The 23,057-nt window shown below is 41.1% G+C and overlaps 1 protein-coding gene across 1 annotated transcript in view; it reads right to left on the reverse strand.

Moving 5' to 3' along the window:
• Positions 1-2,348: 2,348 nt before the first annotated feature.
• LOC115170205 (BTB/POZ domain-containing protein KCTD8) overlaps positions 2,349-23,057 on the reverse strand; it is a 34,766-nt gene continuing 14,057 nt past the window's right edge. The window contains exon 2 of the mRNA XM_029726599.1: positions 2,349-3,867. Within this exon, the coding sequence (XP_029582459.1) occupies positions 3,368-3,867 (500 nt within the window). The 3' untranslated portion in view covers positions 2,349-3,367. The remainder of the gene's footprint in view (positions 3,868-23,057) is intronic.

The following is a 23,057-nucleotide window of genomic DNA, read 5'->3' on the forward strand; positions in this document are numbered from 1 at the left end:
AGTGCTGAGAAAGATCAGGCTTTCATCATTATATTTAGAAAGATTTATGACACCACATAAATGAGTTATGTTGTCACAATGTTTACTACAGGGTTATTTGTCATCCTACCGTTGTAGGTCAAACATATACACTTCAACATGATTTGAACCATCTCACTCTGCCATTAACATAGAAATGCCATCAAAACCAACCTCTGATGAGTATGTACGTCTAGGCCTTCAATAGAAAGTATTTGCTTGGTTTTCAGAAGAGCTGAAAAGTACAGGAGTACAGGACATCACCTGCAAATGAGTAGTATGCTCATATGTCAGATGCAACATCAGACACATTAATCAAGAATTTACAGCAAACTTGCAAGCGTCAATTCAACTCAACTCAACTCAGGTGATGCAATGCTGATAATCAATAGTCCAATGTAACTTATCTGGCTAAATCTTAAGGTTGATCCTATGTTAAAATATCCTCAATGGATTTATTTTCCCGGCTGCATTTTCCCCTTTGATCTCACAATAAACGGAATGGCAAAAATGTGGATTTCCGCCTAAATAGACATACCCAAAAGTAACTGCTTTTAATTGCATCATTGTATCATTATAGCACTGCAGTAGTAGTATGCATGCTCTCAGGATAGGATAAGGCCAGGTCTACCTTGGTTGATGAAGTCATATATTTAAAGGGACGACTGAGGTAAAACCTTCAGGTTTCTGAAGATCAGCTCATTTTCCAGTGCTTTTTTAAATATGCAGATATATAATATAAAAATCCATCAACTGTAATGTACTGCAGTCTCATTTGGCATGTGCACGTACCCTCTTTGATGTCCACACTCAAGATGTGAAAATGTTAATTTCCTTGTAGTTCCAATTCTGCTTCCAATCTGTTAGATGTTTTTTTCAGTAGAGTGGTTGGCTGAGCTATTGCTACAAAAGAACCACTCCGAACTAATTGAGAAAAGATCTATCGGTTTGTGTTATGGTTTAACATTATGGTTTGTTGTCACCATCATGTTCATACAGTATTGGATGACATTTTGCCCCAAGGCAGACTTCCAATTGTCCAACACAATTATGTAACTGATCCATGTTTACATGTCTAGGACTATTTTGTTGTTGTGTGTTTGCTGCCCTCAGGATAAGATTTACTAAGGAAAACTGTGTTTACAATAAGCTGTGTATTCAATAAAACAGTGTTTACACAATTTAGAATAACGAGAAACTCAATTGCATCTTAATTGAAAGATTTACTCTCACTAAGTGGAAAAACACATTATTGTTCAGTAGACATTTATAACAAAAACATTTGTGATGTTTAATGCCAGGGAGGCCCGAGGAATGAGTTTGGGAAACCTTGGTTTAGACGGCCTCTCCGTCTCGTCTAATAGCCAATCCTCCATTGACAGATTCCTAAAGTATATGCCCTGTGACCACTAAATTTACAAAAAGCAGATAATGGTTCTTATCACAGGCGCTGTGATGAATAATACATTTCACTAGGACTTGCTCATGCTTTGTCAGTCACAATGATAGATGGAATCAAGAGAGACTCATAATTACTGCTGTGGTTCAATAATTTCTTCCCTGTGGTTCAATAATAACTATTGTCAGTTGACATGGACTTCTGAATGTAAGATAACTTACTTGCCTATGCATGCATCACACGCCTCTATCTACCCGAGTGGCTGTCATTGTGTTTGGAGGACCCATCCACTTTCAGCATTACCATGGCAACAATACTAACACTGGCAACAGATTTTTTTTTATCCCAAGGGATGGACCATAGCTGTTTTGGAGGAAGTCCTCCAACATTGCCCATATTGGTTTATGATAAATACAGCATATGCGACCGTTTCAGATTCAGTTTCTCTTCAACCATCAGTGAAATAATCAATTATCTAAAAACATTGTGCACATTTCCATTTTCAGACGTTTGGTCCCTGGCAGAAGACGGGAAAACATCACTTCTTCCATCCTGTTGTGATACACCTGCAATCTCATTTGAGACTAAGCGAGGATCATTTCAGCACCTTGGATAGGGACAACTCAGACTAGTGGGGTTCAACTCAGTGGAGCATGTTCAGTCTCTGAAGCTCATTATCTTCTCATTCAAATAGCAAACGTAAAACAGTCAAAGTATGTAATCGCCACCATATTTCCATCTGTCAAAGCAAATTGTTGAGTAAAGTGTTTTCTTAAATTCACTAAGCATGGATTTGTTTTAGATTTTTGCCTTGTGGTGTAATTCGTTGAGTTCATAACATGTCATTTTATTGAATGTCTTTAAAACAAAAGGTCTCCCTTTAAAACAAAACCTCTCACCTTGGCAATATGCTGTACACTGACAAAATAACTGGTGTATAAAAAGCCAGTGGCTTTTTCATCTTTACTCAACACTTTTATTAGATAAATGATTTTCAACAAAGAGGGACTGACAAAAACACTCTTCCATTGCTCAGTAATCAGCTTTTTTAGTCAATTCCATAAGTTATTGGGTGAGCAAGAGAAAGCGGCTTGGAGTTAACACTGTAGAAAAAGGCTTGGCCCTCAGCACACAATATTATCTATCTAGAGTGATTGTAAGAAATCATCTTCACCGTTCTTAGCCCAGCACTGAAGGATTTTTACATAAAGAGATGGTTTCCTTGACACTGATTAAGCCTGGTCCTGGACTCAAAAGTGTCATAACATGATATTATATTTTATTGTAGAATTATTCTAAAAAAGTAGCAATAAACCTTGTTACTCACACATTGACCATGGACAACAACAGTAAACACACCACAGGACATCCATGGTAGATACTGAATGGACATATTCCACTCTTTCCACTATCTGGAATACGAAACTTCTTAAACAATTCACATGTTGAACACATATAATTCTCTCTCTGTAGATAATTCAATAATTGTAATTAAGTCTTTAGTGGTATACAGTATATCTATGTTTTCTAATTCATTAACATGTCATCTACATTCACAACTATTTCAATCCATTCCAAAGGGAGGGGAGTGGGAATGTCACTGAAGGTGTCAAAGAAAGAAATTAGCCAAAATACTTTTCACATAGTCACACAGATTTTACTTTTGAGGCTTGTATGAGAAATCTCCATTGCAATCTAGAATTTAAGAGACAACATACCAGAAAAGGAGATTTCCGCTGTGCTTCTTTTAACATGTGCCCCTGAAATGCATGTGCTTACCAACCTGGCCTCCATTCACAAAAACAACAGTTGGTTGATGATTCTTTTAACTTAATTTGTACTGTCAGACATTTTAGAGGAATCATAGCACTTAAAACCAGCCAAAATGGAGGGAATCCAAATAAAGATGGCTACCACATGTGGGACGGGGATAGGAATAAAAAGTGGCCCCTATAGACCGTACTTTTGGAGTAGTTCGGACTGCCACTGCCTCTTGCGCTCGGGGAAAGCCTGTGGGATTTTGATGTTGTTAAAGTCCTGGATGCACTGCATCATCTCTTCCTCTGCACTGAGTCTTTCCGTGTTCTTCTTCCTGCTCAGGCCGCCCTCACGCCCCATCAGCGACTGGAAGAGCTCGCTGTTGCGTCGCTTATCCGGCAGCTGCATCCACTGCACTGACGAGCCCTTCTTGGAGGGTCGCCCCAGGGTGAGGGTGCTGGGCTGCCGGGAGACGGACTGGAGGGCTCCGCAGGGGGCCACGGATCCCCCGCCGCCTCCCCCAACCAGGTTGGGACCATCCTGGGGTGAGGTGGCCTCGGAGTGGGTTTCGGAGCTGGAGGTGGAGAGCTCGTTTAGGGACGTGCCGCTCTCGCTGCCCTTGTCAGTGCCCAGTTTGTCCTGCTTGCGCTCCTCACAGTCTTGCTTGGGGGAGACGGTCTTCAATGCCGGCCCTGCCAAACAAACAGCAGAGAAACAAGGTCAGTCACATGTTGAGACAACCAAGTGGGAGCATGTATATGTGTATGACATGCTGCTGTTTTTCCCTAATTTCTCCATGAGTGCCCACAGCTTTTCCACTTATTTGAACTATTACAATACAGTACAATACAATACAGTACATGCACACCTGATTCATCTTGTTAATTTGTTGACCAGTTGAATCAGGTGTGCTACAGCATTACTGGAATAGATCAAATCAGTGGAACAGCTGGGGCTAAACCATGATAGGTTAAAGAAACACTGTCAGAAATGCAGCTATCCAAGGTCTTGACTATTTGGCATACATTCTATGCACAATCTTTCATATTTTCCATAAACTACTTAAATCAATGTATGCAAATACATTTCAGAAAAAAGATCTGAGTGAGAGACAAAAATAGTGAGACACAGACATGACTGTACCTTCCGGAGACACCTGAAACCCCACCTCTTTAAGGAATACCTAGGATAGGATAAAGTAATCCTTCTAATCGTTCTAACCCCCCCTAAAAGATTTAGATGCACTATTGTAAAGTGGTTGTTCCACTGGATATCATAAGGTGAATGCACCAATTTGTAAGTCGCTCTGGATAAGAGCGTCTGCTAAATGACTTAAATGTAAATGTACGATGTAGCTAAAAGTATCTCCCAAAATACATTGACTGCTATCTGAGAAAAAGACATGATTGTACGATGTAGATGCAAAGTGTCCACCATAATACATCCTCTGCTATCTGACAAACAGACTTGATTGTACGATGTAGATGCAAAGTGTCCACCATAATACCTCAGCTGCTATCTGAGAAACAGTCATGATTGTAGGATGTAGCTGCAAAGTGTCCCATGGGGAAAAACAAAACAAACAAAAACATCCTCGATCGATTTCTCCACACAGTAGTAATCGTTATGGGGGACACTTTTCACAACTTTCGTGGGCTTTTGTGTTGGATCTTAAATCTTCCAGTCTTGCACTGTAAGAACTTGAGAGAACATGTGCCCATTCTTCCACTAATATTCTCATGTTACATAATTCACTCCCAAGGTAGCACAGTCAGAGTTGGAAACACGACCACAACAGTTAGTCAGGCAACAAGCTAATGTAATGAGAAATGCTCTTAGCTGAGCCAATCTCTCTCTCTCTCTCTCTCTCTCTCTCTCTCTCTCTCTCGCTCTGTCTCTCGGCACGCTGCAGACCCTAGCCTTTAACAAGAACGGTTACAGTAAGAAGGCTAACGGCTCTCAGCACCCAGCATGCAATCCCTGTCAGTGGAGCACTATAAAGTGCACCCAAGTGTTAAGTCAGTATGTTAAACTAAAAGAAGTTCAGCTGAGTTGCGAGCAGTGAGAGCAGTTGGCCTTTGCTCCCTGGCTGTGACAAACAGCTTCCTCAGCAACTCCTGCTAAAGATTGAACCAGGAACTATGTTCTCCATCATTTGCAGTTGCTCTATACTGCATGAATCAATTGATGCATTTTGAAGAAGCCAACCATTGAGGAAGGACCATTGCTTAAAAACCATTGAAGCATAGTACAGTATGTTACAAAATAATTGCCTACCCATAGTACGTTGAAATGTTTTTGACCAAAACATCACAGTTGCAGAAAATAATTAATAGATAATGTCTCTCAACATTTTCATTGTCAGCTGATTATGCACTGTAATGCACTGTAAAAACATTGAAATACACATTTGTAGAAAATAAATAAATCACTTAAATAACATTGTTTGTTGTTTATTTTTCCTAAATAGTATCCGAGAGCTGCCCAGTTCTCTGGTGGGCCTGTCAATAAAACACAGCCTCTGATTGGTGATAAAATTGCAAGCTCCAGGTCTGAGGGTACCAGAAGTCCATTAGACCTCACCAAGCACGCCCCTCACTGGGTTCTAAATCAGCTCAGCGTGACCTAAGATTTGCCGGCTAGCTGACTACATAAGATGATCCTGGGAGCTAGACATGAGCCACTCATTAACAGTGTTGACTATTGACTGCCATAGATAACCATACATACTTACTGCTTGTTAATGTGTTATAGTCCCCCAATGTATACATTCATAAAGCCTTTATAACAGTTTTATAAGACATACCAGCATTTGACAACAGATGTGCCTGTCATCTATAGCACACATCATAACAAGCTTCATAACATCTTTTGCCATTGTTCATAATATTAATTCCAGGCTATGACAGATAAATGTCTTATGTTGCTGCTATAAAGACTTTATGAATGCATACATAGGGGGCCTATAAACCTCTGGTCCTACTTTGAATGACGTTCAGCTTATAAAGGCTTCATAAAGCCTTCCTAAGCACTACATAAATGTGTTGCAAAGCATCTATAACCATATGTCATGCATTATAAAGGGTTCATAGTCACATGACACCTAATCTCGTTCCCAGACACTTCTGCCCAAATGCGCGGAAGGTCTGGTTGACCAACACATCAAACTAGGCCTTCATGAGTTAGGGTTAGGTTTAAAATACAATTTTAAGAAGATAAATTGTTGAAATGGGCAGGGATTAGCAATAACTATGACTTGTTCACTGTGTTAAGTAGTGACAATGACAAATACATTACTCAGTAAGGTCACTCCTACAGAATTCAATGGTCACTCTCACTAAGGTCAACTTTGAATGGTTGATATCCAAGGCTTATAGTATATACTGTGCGTGCAATAGCCTGGAGACGACGTTACACCAAGAAACACTTACATTGATGAAGGCGCTGTAACGCCCTGGCCATAGAGAGGGGTTTTTGTTCTTTATTTTGGTTAGGCCAGGGTGTTACATTGGGTGGGCGTTCTATGTGCATTTTTCTATGTTGGTTTGTTTTATTGATTTTGGCCGTGTGGCTTCCAATCAGGCACAGCTGTAGAGCATTGTTGCTGATTGGGAGTCACACATAAGGAGCATGTTTTTCCTTTGGATTTTGTGGGTAATTGTTTCTGTTGAGTGTTTTGCACCTGACAGGACTGTTTGGCTGTCAGTTTTCTCGTTTTGTTTTGTGTAGTGTTCTTTAGTAAATTAAAATCATGATGAACACTAACTCCGCTGCGCCTTGGTCTACTCTCTCTCCCGACAGCCGTTACAGGCGCCTAATCTAAAGAAATTGTAAGTGTCTTTCTTCTGGAACCAAGTTACATGTTCCTCAGCACACAAACACGCACAAAACAAAAACGAGCCATACTGTGCGCTACTGGACCCAGTCAGGTCTTTGACAACAATATAACAAGCCATACCGTGGGGTCCTGGGCCCAGACAAGTCTTTGACAACAATATAACAAGCCGTACCGTGGGGTCCTGGGCCCAGACAAGTCTTTGACAACTATATAACAAGCCGTACCGTGGGGTCCTGGGCCCAGACAAGTCTTTGACACATTCACCCACTCCCCCACTGAAAGATCAGCCACAAACTGTTGGCACCATTGTTAACAGGTTGTAATCAAGCCCTGGTCTCCAGCATGGGAACAGAAGAGGAATAGCTGGTGTGATAGTCTCAGGTTGGACTACTCCAAATAATCTTGATTCTGACACACACAAACACAAGCTTTGCAGGTCTATCAACCCATTTAAATACCTCTCACACCCTACAGTAACCTGTTGATCATGAGAGAACCTTCATAAATCAGCAGAACGTTAACCTATTTATTGACACTTTATGTGGTGTCCTGTAATACTTAGTTTGAAGTGAGACACCTTCGGTCACTCATAACTCATCCATAAAGACTCTATAACACGTGACACTGCTTACTACAAAGTCAGACACCTTCGGTCATTCATAACACATCCATAAAGACTCTATATCACGTGACACTGTGCTTACTACAAAGTCAGACACCTTCGGTCACTCATAACACATCCATAAAGACTCTATATCACGTGACACTGTGCTTACTACAAAGTCAGACACCTTCGGTCATTCATAACACATCCATAAAGACTATATCACGTGACACTGTGCTTACTACAAAGTCAGACACCTTCGGTCATTCATAACACATCCATAAAGACTATATCACGTGACACTGTGCTTACTACAAAGTCAGACACCTTCGGTCACTCATAACACATCCATAAAGACTCTATATCACGTGACACTGTGCTTACTACAAAGTCAGACACCTTCAGTCATTCATAACACATCCATAAAGACTATATCACGTGACACTGTGCTTACTACAAAGTCAGACACCTTCGGTCATTCATAACACATTCACAAATGCATTATATCATATGACGATTTACTTAATGTAAAGTCTACAGGAATTATCATTAACAGCTCAAATAAATAAATATTAAAGACAAGTTTAAACCATATTTCCTTTTTTTTTTTTTTTTTAAACAATACAAATACATTAAGTTTAAAAAAGTCCAGCAATGCAATTACATTGAACATTACACTGTGAATAGTGCAGCTTGTCCCTGAGATGGCTGACAAATGGTTCTTGCTTCTCTCCCTGCTGGAGGTACTGCATGTGGTTCCAACCTAACAACAAAGAAAGTTGTCAGGCCTATTAGCTAGCTAGCAATTGCGTTGATGTCGCCGAAATTATTTGATCTAGTGATTGAGGTAGCTTTGTAATCTAACTCAACACATATAAATACTACAAAGTAATTTAAATTCCAACAAATAAAGGTTTCTTTACTCGTTTGTCACTGTCCAGTGGCACCACAAGTGGGCATTTGATTTGCTAACTCATTATATGTGAGCTTACTGCGCTACCGAAACACCGCTAACCAAACAGTGCATGCACACTGAAACAAAGGCAGCTACAAGCAAAAATGTAAGTTTCTTAGATTTTTCCCAGACCTCAAAAGTGGTCATCTGGTGTGATTTAAGCATTGCTGTGAACACAGAAAATCCAAAATATGTTGTTTTCCTCGTAAAAAAGTGTGAAAAAACTGGGGGAAAACCAGAAAAAAAACTGGGCGAAAGCCGAAACCTGGAAAAACAAAACCGGACTATAGGAAAAGACGGAATTATGCAAAAGATAAATACGGATTTTAAAGGGCCTTACCAACGTTTTTTGCTGTGACTGCACTTTAGAGTGTGTGTCAAACTGCCGCACAGCATTTTGTTGGAAGTTGAGGTCAAGTCCAATATTGACTATGCACCCAAGAGGGAAAGAGGTTGGGCCATCCTAGAAAGGGTTTAGAGTAATACAATTACATTTATCCAAAGCGACTTACAGTCATGCGTGCATACATTTTTACATATGGGTGGTCCCGGGAATCTAACCCACTATCCTGGTGTTGCAATGCTTTACCAAGATGCATGACAAGGTAATAAATGCTTTGTGAAGCATCAATTTAATATGATTTATAAAGCCTTTATTAAGCAGTGGGTTATGTCACATTTGACATTGGTGGTTATGTCACACATTTATTCCACATTTATAAACCCTTTATAGAGCATGACCTACTGTACGGTTATAGAATGTAACGCATTCATGTAGCACTTATGAAGGCATTATGAAGGCTTTATGAAGCGTTTAAAAGCTGAACCAAATCTTCTAGTGGTTACCAAAGCTTCATACTGTTGCGGCAGTTAGTGACTCCCACCAATTTAACACAGTGAAAGATGAGTGACAGTAAGATGGGAGAGAGATGGATGGTTATCTTGCTGCAGCTTTCATTTTATAGGATGTTGTCAATCATGACAGTCTCTGAGATTGCCTATCAGAACATAACATCAGGTGGGCAGGCCTAGCTATTTCATCAAATGGATTCTTCTGCTGAAGCCGTTGCTATGGTCAAACTAGGTGTTTATTAGGCAAATGTCATCAGGGCTGGGCTAAAAATCTATTCCACTTTCACAGCAGGAAAATAGAAATGTTACTGAGCCTCATATTTAGCGAATTAGCTTAATTGTGATAAAGTAGAGCATGTTTATGAGGTGAAATAACTAATGCTGACAGTGAAAGGGTGTCTTTTTGTAGCACAGGTATTTTGTGATGTCCCACAGCACAGGTTTGTTGTAGAATGGTTTTGATTAAATACAACTCCTGGTTTTATAGTATTAGAACATGAGGCAGCATTTCAGCAATCTCAATTATGTCTGTGAATGTCTGAAATATTAAACATACAGAGATAATGCTACGACACCCCGCTACCCACTGCACATCCAAACAAAAACAACACAACAATTATCTACATAAACAACAGCAGCAGTGGCTTGTGTTCAAATGTCAGCTACCCTTGGGGTTTTGTGTGGGTCACAGCATGCCCATATTAGAAAAGACATGCAGGCTGCGAATCAGTGATTTACCTCAAAGGCATCGTAATGCAAAGGCTTCCAATTTGGTTTACTATCTCACTAATAGCAACAGCAGCCCAGCTCCCAGGGATGCCACACATCATGGAATCCTGAGTGACTACAATTCACAAAGACTGCCCCTGCCACAGAAACTCATGACATGGTATTTAGATCCTAGATCACTCATCCCACAATGTAGTTTATTTGTGTGGAGAGAGATGTTTCTACCTCAAGAAAAACTGGGAATTACAGCTCTCTTTATCTCTGATACACACGCTAATGCAGGAGCTTTTCCCCAAAAAATTACTGTGGATTAGATTGTATCACAAGCACATACATGTAACTGCCAAAATAAAGGGAACACCAAGATAAAGTGTCTTAACAGGGTGTTCGGCCACCACGAGCTGCCAGAACAGCTTCAATGAGCCTTGGCATAGATTCTACAAGTGGCCTTAAACCATGCCAGGAAATGCACCCCATTCCATAACATATACTTTGTTTCCTTCATTTACTCAAGTCTTTCCTTTATCTTGGCAGTCACCAGTATGCCTACAGTTGAGAAGGCTGCAATTTGGGAAGTAGGCAAGCCAAATATAGAACAGCTTGCTGTGTTGTGGCTATAGAGATATAATCCATAGAAGGATTTGTAACCTCTTACCCTGGCACTTTGACTGTTAAACTCATGGGTACACGAGCAATGCCTGCCAGTCTTGATTTGAATGGGAACTGCCATCTATGGATTATATTTGTATGGTTGGTTGTGGTTGCAGTTTTCCTTTTGTAAATTTCTAAATACAATTGCGCGAAAAACATAGTTTTAAAAGCAAATGCTGCTGAATAGAGAAGACTAATCTGTTTATCGAACCAATGGAAACAATTTTGAATCAAGAGCAGCACTGTTTTTCTAAGTAGCTTATTTTGATTTAGGCTATTGCCATGATGAGGACATCTGTCACGATTGTCGTAAGGAGTGGACCAAGGCGCAGCGGGAAAATGTATACTCATCTTCCTTTTTTATTTGAAGAAGGAAAAACAAAATAAACACGTATACAAAACAAACGACTCCAAAGAGTCCCGTCAGGTGCAACAAACACAAACAGGAAACAACTACCCACAAACCCCCATAGAACAAACACCCCTATAAATAGGACCTTCAATCAGAGGCAACGAGAAGCAGCTGCCTCCAATTGAAGATCAACCCAATAAACACCACATAGAAATAGACAAACTAGAAATAACATAGAAATACACTAACATCGAACATAACCCAAACAACCCCGAAACACCTTAAACAAGCACCCCCTGCCACGCCATGACCAAACAGCCCCTTTACTGGTCAACATCGGTGCCTATGGCTTCATCTTCATCATTAGGTGAGTCAGTGTGCCACCGGAAAATGTATTTAGTAGTCTACTCTATATATATGCACTACCATTCAAAAGTTTGGAGTCACTTAGAAATGTCCTTTAAAAAAAAGAAAAGCAAAATAAATTGTCCATTAAAATAACATCAAATTGATCAGAAATACAGTGTAGACATTGTTCATGTTGTAAATGACTATTGTAGCTGTAAACAGCAGATTTTTTATGGAATATCTACATAGGCGTACAGAGGCCTATTATAAGCAACCATCACTTCTGTGTTCCAATGGCACGTTGTGTTAGCTAAGTTTATCATTTTAAAAGGTCTAATTGATCAATAGAAAACCCTTTTGCAATTATGGTAGCACAGCTGAAAACTGTTCTGCTGATTAAAGAAGCAATAAAACTGGCCTTCTTTAGACGAGTTGAGTATCTGGAGCATCAGCATTTGTGGGTTTGATTACAGGCTCAAAACGGTTAGAAACAAAAACCTTTCTTCTGAAACTCGTCAGTCTATTCTTGTTCTGAGAAATGAAGGCTATTCCATGTGAGAAATTGCCAAGAAACTGAAGATCTTGTACAACGCTGTGTACTACTCCCTTCACAGAACAGCGCAAACTGGCTCTAACCAGAATAAAAAGAGGAGTGGGAGGCCCCGGTGCACAACTGAGCAAGAGGACAAGTACATTAGAGTGTCTAGTTTGAGAAACAGACGCCTCACAAGTCCTCAACTGGCAGCTTCATTAAATAGTACCCACAAAAAACACCAGTCTCAACATCAACAGTGAAGAGGCGACTCCGCAATGCTGGCCTTCTAGGCAGAGTTGCAAAGAAAAAGCCAGAGGAACTCTGGACAGAGGAACTATGCCTGGAAGGCCAGCATCCCGGAGTTGCATCTTCACTGTTGACGTTGAGTTTCAGAAGAAAGTTCTTTGTTTCTGGCCATTTTGAGCCTGAAATCGAACAGTTTTCAGCTGTGCTACCATAATTGCAAAAGGGTTTTCTATTGATCAATCAGACCTTTTAAAATGATAAACTTGGATTAGCTAACGTGCCACTGGAACACAGGAGTGATGGTTGCTGATATTGGGCCTCTGTACATCTTTGTAGATGTTCCATTAAAAATCAGCCGCTTCCAGCTACAATAGTCATTTACAACATTAACAATGTCTACACTGTATTTCTGACCAATTTTATGTTATTTTAATGGACAAAAAATGTGCTTTTCTTTAAAGAAAAGGGACATTTCTAAATGACCCCAAACTTTTGAACGGTAGTGTATGTATATATATATATATATACATATATATATATATACTCCTAATATTGTACAATATGTGTGTCGTGTCATTGGCCTGGACTATTGTCTGAATTCAAGACCAGAACGTTTTTATTGATTTCAGTTTGTCAGTATCAGGGTAACCATTCATTTCTGTAATTTGTGTGCTATTAAAAAATAGTCAGCTAATGTCTTTGTTAGGGGTGTGTACAGGAGGCGAAGTCAGGTGCAGGAGAGCAGAGTGTAGTAAACAGGCGCACTTTAATTCCGGTCCAAAAATGACAGCACATAAGAACAATAACGTGCCAAAAACACGGAACATAGCAAAAGTATAGCGCCTGACAATATCCACATAACAAGAAACAATTACACACAAAGACATGGAGGGGAACAGAGGACTAAATATATGCAGTGATTATGGAATGAAAACCAGGTGTGTAATGGAACAAGACAAAACAAATGGATATATGTGTCAAGTGTCTGTGTGCAGCGGGTAGGACGGGGTCAGGCGCAGGACACAGAACTGAGTAAAAACGTACTTTACTCTAAATAAATCACAAACTAATTCCATACAGGGAAAACAATCCAGCTCGACACAAAAGAGAGACCACTTAACAAAGAACAAACACGCACAAAACCATGTGGGAACCAGAGGGTTAAATAGGGAATAAATTATAACGTAATGGAAACCAGGTGTGTACAATCAAGACAAAACACATAGAAAAAGAAACATAGATCGGTGGCGGCTAGAAAGCCGGTGACGTCGATCGCCGAACGCCGCCCGAACAAGGAAAGGAGCTGACTTCGGTGGAAGTTGTGACAGTCTTCTGCCATGTAAATGACATAGAACTGCATGAAATGCGTTTATAAAATGCTCCCAAAAAATCGGATTACATGTAATCCGTTACATGTAAGGGAATGCAAAAAAAATGGTAACTGTAATCCGTTACATTACCAGCAAATATATTGTAATCAGATTACAGATACTTTTTAAAAACTAGATGATTACTTCGAGGATTACTTTTAAATTCAGATTTGTTTTGGGGACACTTCTCTGTTTTCTCAATGACATTCAAATCAGCATGCAAAAAAGGCGCAAGTTTAAGTTTGTTCCACCTGAGCGAGTCTGAGACCACTATGACACACCAAATGTGTTTGATGGATCGCAGAGCAGGAATAGGCTTTTGTAGGCTACAGTCCAAGCTATGTCTTCCAATGGTGCATCCAAAGATTATCCAACTTGAATAAACACTTAGAGGTAAGAATGACAGCAGTGGTTTAGTCTACGGTGACATGAATATCACTTATTATTGATATCTACATAGTGCATTAATGTGAATCACACTGCTGATCTCTCATTTCACTTTTTGCGCCTTACATATTGTGGTTGTAATCTAAAAGCAATGGAATGTAATCAGATTACGTTACTGAATTTGGGTAATCCAAAAGTTACGTTACTGATTACAATTTTGGACAGGTAACTAGTAACTGTAACGGATTACGTTTATAAAGTAACCTACCCAACCCTGCCCATATGTGGAAATCCTACAATCCTATCTGCTCAACTATAGCCTATGCCACTTGGTTAATCTCTCTCTCTCTCTCAGCAATTTTTTAAGTTGAATCGAATCGTTGCCAGATTTGGTTTTACCGTCTTTCTCTACTCTCACTGGTACCAATGGGAAAATAATACAATAGACTGCAGAGAGGGTCAGTCGATGTAGAATGTTCCCTGGACCTTTAAAAAAGCAAAGAATGTTCTGTCTCACTGTCTCCCATCTGATTTGAAAATAGAGCATAAATAACTTACTCTCAATGCTTAGACAACTAAAGTCAAGCTAATAGAAGGTCAGTAGAGTTACAGAGCCAGTACATCAGAGGAGAAAATGCAACTCCATTAGATGAATAGCATGTCATACGAGGAGTAAGGCCCTCCCCTTGAGTTCTTCTTCACTTCTTCCATCTTGTTCGACAAAGGCTTCGTCAGAAATGGTATCCTATTCCCTATGTGTAGCCCATAGGGCCCCTGTCAAAAGTAGTCCACTATATAGGGAATAGGAAGCCATTTGGGTGACAGACAAAATTATCCCTTCAGAAAATGTGCCGTCCTCGCTTTTCAATAGGGACAAGTGGAGTTCAGGTAAATAGAGAAATCAAGGTTTACTACCTCGCTAAGAGAAAGCCTCCATTACTGTACATCCAAGCAGTCATCAATGGGCTTTTGTGTGGGATGGTTCTTGAAGGATCTTGGCACACTCTCTGAAGCAGATGGTAGTCTATCTCGATAAGGCTTAGGGATGCTGTTCAATCAAAACCGCATTTCAGTATTAAATCAGGAACATAGAGTGTTAACATACCTTCAAATAACTCAAATAAAATTGCAGAATGGTTTGGGGTACTGTAATTAATAGCAAGTAGACCACTCTACGGTAGATGCTTCCAGTTTACTGAATAAGAATAGTATGTGCAAAGGCAGTAGTGTTAGTGGATAGCGGCTACTTTGATTAATTAAAGTTTTTATTAAGTGATTGTTTTACCTACTGGCTACTGTAGTTGAATTCACCTCTGGATAAGAGCATCTGCTAAATGACTGAAGTGTAAAATAAAATATAGTGCATGTAATCAAAGCTGCATAGATATTTCTATAGCAGGTTTGATAAAACTCAGCCATAAGAATAATATTTTGGGCCAACTGACACGTTTTAGCTACTTCTGTAACGCTTGATATGTTTGCATATGGCTTTCCTAACACTGTCAGTAAGGTAATACAACACCTTGGTAAAGCTTGCATAACACATTGTAAAACCTTATAACACTACCATAACCAATGAAAATAATTATTCAACTGTTTATTTAGTCTTATGCTTTAGGACATAGGGTTATCTTAATAGGAAATGACAGCTGTCATGTCAATCGGAACAGTGTTACAGCAATACGTACAAAACTACACCTAAAACAATGTGTCCGAGATTCACATCCAAGGACAAACTGGCGATCTACTATTGAACTGAGTCCAATCTCAACCCTCCCAATAAAGGGTCTTGTTCCCTATAGCTCTCCCATGTAACTCCCTGCTGAGTCTTCGTGTTTCAGATCGATTCTCTGGGAGAGTCTTTGTCAGGGCTGCACGATAATCATTGAGCCCTGGGGACAGTGGGGACATGCTAACCAGGTGGGTATCAGTCAGTATTGAAATAGGACAACTGATGCCACCGCCCTTCTCCGATGACATTGGGACATTGAGAATGTAAAGGACCTAAAAAGAAAATGGTAGGCCAATTTGTTTTGTAACTTTGAGGAACAGCACTGACTCAGCTAATTATGGGCCAAAGGTAGATAAAAGGTTGGTGAAAGGTTTGATAATCACATAAGTACAATAAAATACAAGTCAGTGATTCATAGTACAGATGTAGGATCTTAATTTGATCTCTTTTGTTGCTGAGAATTTTACTGCACAGTGGGAAATACAAACTTGTAGTATATTCTAGGTATAAAAAGTCTTCTAAAGTTTGTAATTTCCACTTTAAAATGTCATTCTTGATTTGAATGTAATGCATATAATACTTGATTTGCATATAATGACAGCATGATTCCTTGGTTAAGAAGCACTTGACACTTTAAAAACCTTTCAGACCAGCTTCTACAAATGGACACCGTATCCAAAAATAGCCTCGGTGACAAGTGAGATATGCGAGAAAGCACCCCAATGGCTAAGCAAGACATTTATTATCTAATCAAGTGTTGAACAAATCATTATATAAGTGCTCCCGATAACGCTTCATTGAGTGCACAGCCAAGAAATGGAGGCAAATTACAGTACTTGTAGATGTGTGCTAAGAATGAAAGGTGCAATTATGTTGAAAAGCCAGTGGTGAATCTTAATAAGAAGGTAGGAAAGATTAGCTGAATGCTCTCATAACAACAGTTGGCCATCCTGAGAGATGTAAAAAATAAATACAAATAATAATCTCTCAAGCAAATAGTGAAGTGAAAAAGGAAAAGCACATAATTTGAATGCAATTCCCTATTCAACACTGACCAGCAGCATACACCCCTGCAGCCCACTGCTGGCTTGACTCTGAAGGTAAGCAGGGTTCGATCTTGGTCGGTCCCTGGATGCTGCTGGAAGTAGTGTTGGAGGGCCAGTAGGAGGCACTCTTTCCTCAGGTCAAAAAAATATATCACAATGTCCCAGGGCAGTGATTGGGGACATTGCCCTGTGTAGGGTGCTGTCTTTCAGATGGGAAGTTAAACGGGTGTCCTGACTTTCTTTGGTCACTAAAGACCCCATGGCACTTATCGTAAGAGTAAGAGCGTTAACCACTGGCTAAATTCCCAATGTCCTCATACCATCATGGCCACCTAATCATCCCCAGCTTCCAATTGGCTTATTCATCTCCCTCTTCTCCCCAGTAACTATTCCCTAGGTCGTTGCTGTAAATGAGAATGGGTTCTCAGTCAACTAAGGGTAAAATATCGGTTAAAATAAATAAAACATTGCGTTTGAGATTTGGGATGAAGCGAAGGTTTTGAAAGAAATATGGTGGATAATACACTGCTCAAAAAAATAAAGGGAACACTTAAACAACACAATGTAACTCCAAGTCAATCACACTTCTGTGAAATCAAACTGTCCACTTAGGAAGCAACACTGATTGACAATAAATTTCACATGCTGTTGTGCAAATGGAATAGACAACAGGTGGAAATTATAGGCAATAAGCAAGACACCCCCAATAAAGGAGTGGTTCAGCAGGTGGTGACCACAGACCACTTCTCAGTTCCTATGCTTCCTGGCTGACGTTTTGGTCACTTTTGAATGCTGGCGGTGCTTTCACTCTAGTGGTAGCATGAGACGGAGTCTACAACCCACACAAGTGGCTCAGGTAGTGTAGCTCATCCAGGATGGCACATCAATGCGAGCTGTGGCAAGAAGGTTTGCTGTGTCTGTCAGCGTAGTGTCCAGAGCATGGAGGCGCTACCAGGAGACAGGCCAGTACATCAGGAGACGTGGAGGAGGCCGTAGGAGGGCAACAACCCAGCAGCAGGACCGCTACCTCCGCCTTTGTGCAAGGAGGAGCACTGCCAGAGCCCTGCAAAATGACCTCCAGCAGGCCACAAATGTGCATGTGTCTGCTCAAACAGTCAGAAACAGACTCCATGAGGGTGGTATGAGGGCCCGACGTCCACAGGTGGGGGTTGTGCTTACAGCCCAACACCGTGCAGGACGTTTGGCATTTGCCAGAGAACACCAAGATTGGCAAATTCGCCACTGGCGCCCTGTGCTCTTCACAGATGAAAGCAGGTTCACACTGAGAACGTGACAGACGTGACAGAGTCTGGAGACGCCGTCTGGAACGTTCTGCTGCCTGCAACATCCTCCAGCAGGACCGGTTTAGCGGTGGGTCAGTCATGGTGTGGGGTGGCATTTCTTTGGGGGGCCGCGCAGCCCTCCATGTGCTCGCCAGAGGTAGCCTGACTGCCATTAGGTACCGAGATGAGATCCTCAGACCCCTTGTGAGACCATATGCTGGTGCGGTTGGCCCTGGGTTCCTCCTAATGCAAGACAATGCTAGACCTCATGTGGCTGGAGTGTGTCAGTAGTTCCTGCGTGAGGAAGGCATTGATGCTATGGACTGGCCCGCCCGTTCCCCAGACCTGAATCCAATTGAGCACATCTGGGACATCATGTCTCACTCCATCCACCAACGTCACGTTGCACCACAGACTGTCCAGGAGTTGGCGGATGCTTTAGTCCAGGTCTGGGAGGAGATCCCTCAGGAGACCATCCGCCACCTCATCAGGAGCATGCCCAGGCATTGTAGGGAGGTCATACAGGCACGTGGAGGCCACACACACTACTGAGCCTCATTTTGACTTGATTTAAGGACATTACATCAAAGTTGGATCAGCCTGTAGTGTGGTTTTCCACTTTAATTTTGAGTGTGACTCCAAATCCAGACCTCCATGGGTTGATAAATTGGATTTCCATTGATTATTTTTGTGTGATTTTGTTGTCAGCACATTCAACTATGTAAAGAAAAAAGTATTTAATAAGATTATTTATTTCAATCAGATCTAGGATGTGTTGTTTAAGTGTTCCCTTTATTTTTTTGAGCAGTGTATATTACAGTAATTACATTTGCGTAATGGTTGAAATAAAGGAATATGACATGAAACAATTGTAGATAGCAGGAATAAAGAACACAAAAATAGAGATATAATGATTTAAAGATGGTCAGAACGTTCAGGCCACCTTACTAATTCATTGAATAGAGGTAAAGTATCAGAATGGAAAGCAGAGGCCTCATCGAGAGACTGAAAAAAATGGAGCAGGTTTTAGCCTTTGTCAAGTGAAAAGGGATTTGAGAAAAGAAGGAGTTGAGTGTGATACCAATCTATAATTGAAATGCAGGTCTTCCTATCTCTCAGCGGGTGAGTTGGGGAAAGAAAGGAAGTGGATGGAATAAAAAAAACAGATGAAGATTCTGTAGCGGTGATGGCCATGGGGAAATGGCTTTAGCCTAAACAGAAGCAGAGCAGGAGCATGGCCAAGCCTTCGGGAACAACATACAGGTTGTTTCTATACTTCAGCACTATAGACATTATATTGAATACATGTCTGTCAGTGAAGACTGGTGTATTGGGGAAGAGAGGGATGGTTTTATCCTCCTATTTGAGAATTTGAATTTCACTTGCAATACATTCTCAGCAAGGTGTTCACAGACAGGTAGGTGGCAGTTGACTTTTTAAGCACTATGGTCCAACATTTATGTTACACAGATTAAAGACTGAAGCCGCCTGTAATCTGTAAATCAATGTGCACATGTACTCTGCAGTAGCAATGGCTATCGAAACAAGTTCAAATCCTGCTAGTAAACATCCAATTCCAATGAAAGCACTAAGCACTAATGTGTTCAAGCACAGGCTCACAACCTGTATTGTAGTGGAATTCTGGAGGAGCAGATGGCCTCACAAGCTAGTATTCTCTCTGGGGGCAAAACAATGTCCTAGAATAATGCACATGGAAATGGTGTAAACATATTGTGTTCACTCATGCTTCTCTCTCCTAATCTTGCACACGGAACATTCCCATCTGTGTCCATTTTCATGGTCCAGTAGAGTCCACAATGACTCTACTACTTGGTTATGACTACTTCAGTTCCTGGTGTCTATCTGGACTTAAACGACAGGCAAAGTGGCTGCCGCCACCGTCATTATCTTTCAGGCGTGTTATCGGACAGCTTTCTGCCTAATTAATGAGACTTAGGCGGATAAAGACCACCGTAGTCGACTGGCATTTGCTTGATAAAAATCTCCAGCGCTTAAAGTTAGAATTTGGTATTTCGTTTTTCAGCAAAATGGCAGCTCCGACACTTGTTTTGGTATGCAGCTGAGGGATGTGGCCATTATTGTTCTCTCTCTGTCAATACCATGGTATAAACTCTCCTATTGTTCTCTCACTCTCAGTACCATGGTATAAACTCTCCTATTGTTCTCTCGCTATCAATACCATGGTATAAACTCTCATATTGTTCTCTCGCTCTCAGTACCATGGTATAAACTCTCCTATTGTTCTCTCGCTCTCAGTACCATGGTATAAACTCTCCTATTGTTCTCTCGCTCTCAGTACCATGGTATAAACTCTCCTATTGTTCTCTCGCTCTCAGTACCATGGTATAAACTCTCCTATTGTTCTCTCGCTCTCAGTACCATGGTATAAACTCTCCTATTGTTCTCTCGCTCTCAGTACCATGGTATAAACTCTCCTATTGTTCTCTCGCTCTCAGTACCATGGTATAAACTCTCCTATTGTTCTCTCGCTCTCAGTACCATAGTATAAACTCTCCTATTGTTCTCTCGCTCTCAGTACCATGGTATAAACTCTCCTATTGTTCTCTCGCTCTCAGTACCATGGTATAAACTCTCCTATTGTTCTCTCGCTCTCAGTACCATGGTATAAACTCTCCTATTGTTCTCTCGCTCTCAGTACCATGGTATAAACTCTCCTATTGTTCTCTCGCTATCAATACCATGGTATAAACTCTCCTATTGTTCTCTCGCTCTCAGTACCATGGTATAAACTCTCCTATTGTCTCTCGCTCTCAGTACCATGGTATAAACTCTCCTATTGTTCTCTCGCTCTCAGTACCATGGTATAAACTCTCCTATTGTTCTCTCGCTCTCAGTACCATGGTATAAACTCTCCTATTGTTCTCTCGCTCTCAATACCATGGTATAAACTCTCCTATTGTTCTCTCGCTCTCAGTACCATGGTATAAACTCTCCTATTGTTCTCTCGCTCTCAGTACCATGGTATAAACTCTCCTATTGTTCTCTCGCTCTCAGTACCATGGTATAAACTCTCCTATTGTTCTCTCGCTATCAATACCATGGTATAAACTCTCCTATTGTTCTCTCGCTCTCAGTACCATGGTATAAACTCTCCTATTGTTCTCTCGCTCTCAGTACCATGGTATAAACTCTCCTATTGTTCTCTCGCTCTCAGTACCATGGTATAAACTCTCCTATTGTTCTCTCGCTCTCAGTACCATGGTATAAACTCTCCTATTGTTCTCTCGCTCTCAGTACCATGGTATAAACTCTCCTATTGTTCTCTCGCTCTCAGTACCATGGTATAAACTCTCCTATTGTTCTCTCGCTCTCAGTACCATGGTATAAACTCTCCTATTGTTCTCTCGCTCTCAGTACCATGGTATAAACTCTCCTATTGTTCTCTCGCTCTCAGTACCATGGTATAAACTCTCCTATTGTTCTCTCGCTCTCAGTACCATGGTATAAACTCTCCTATTGTTCTCTCGCTCTCAGTACCATGGTATAAACTCTCCTATTGTTCTCTCGCTATCAATACCATGGTATAAACTCTCCTATTGTTCTCTCGCTCTCAGTACCATGGTATAAACTCTCCTATTGTTCTCTCTCTCTCTCTCTCTCTCTCTCTCTCTCTCTCTCTCTCTCTCTCTCTCTCTCTCTCTCTCTCTCTCTCTCTCTCTCTCAATACCATGGTAGAAAACTCTCCTGTTGTTCTCTCTCTCTCAATTCCATGGTATAAACGATCCTATTGTTCTCCTTCTCTCTTTCAAGGACAATTCCAAAGGACAACAATAGCTAAGCAATTGAGCTGTTGGGAATTGGGATTATTTGTTTTGCATGGAGAATCAACTACCTGTCTCAGAGCCTACCCTGAATGCTTATCTAAATTAATGAAAGGGATTGCATGCCTTATTTAATTGAGAAACCACATTGCCACACAAAGGAAAAACCCTGTAGGTTTGTTATCTACAGAAGACGGCCATATAATCTCATTCAACGCTTAGGAGAATGCATCATTCACTTCGCAATGTTGATGAGCGGGGGAAATGGTGTGAAGTTTAGGGAGTGAGCAAACGGAAGAGAAAGCCAACTTCGCACCCGGTGGCCTGCCCGCCCGTCACCTGACCTGAGACCAAATCCATCATTTGGCCAGTCGTGCCGGGAGTCCCACCACATTTGTCATTGTCCCAGGGTTGCATCTGTGACATTTAAACGATTACCCTCTCAATCAATAACGGTTATGTTGAAGAATGTCACTGCATAAAACAACCTTCTCTGTCATGCCTCTAGGTCGGTGTTTGTTGGCGTTTTGCTTGGCTTGGCAGAAAAAAAATGAGTATCATAATGAAATCTGCTTGCAAATCGTACTGTGTCACGACAGTTCTAGGATGCGCTCTGCAAAATGCTAATCAACTCAGACCATAAGGCCATAGATTAACATTTTGGTTTTCCGTTTGTCTTAAATCGACATAACAGTCCGAAATCACAGTTTGTAAGATGCTTTTAGACCCCAAAAGTAGTCTGCTGCCATGATGAATCCACGTCCCACACCATCATGATGAACCCAGGTCCCACACCATCATGATGAACCCAGGTCCCACACCATCATGATGAACCCAGGTCCCACACCATCATGATGAACCCAGGTCCCACACCATCATGATGAACCCAGGTCCCACACCATCATGATGAACCCAGGTCCCACACCATCATGATGAACCCAGGTCCCACACCATCATGATGAACCCAGGTCCCACACCATCATGATGAACCCAGGTCCCACACCATCATGATGAACCCAGGTCCCACACCATCATGATGAACCCAGGTCCCACACCATCATGATGAACCCAGGTCCCACACCATCATGATGAACCCACGTCCCACACCATCATGATGAACCCACGTCCCACACCATCATGATGAACCCACG

The sequence above is a fragment of the Salmo trutta genome, chromosome 3 (genome assembly GCF_901001165.1).
Source record: "Salmo trutta chromosome 3, fSalTru1.1, whole genome shotgun sequence".
NCBI lineage: Eukaryota > Metazoa > Chordata > Actinopteri > Salmoniformes > Salmonidae > Salmo > Salmo trutta.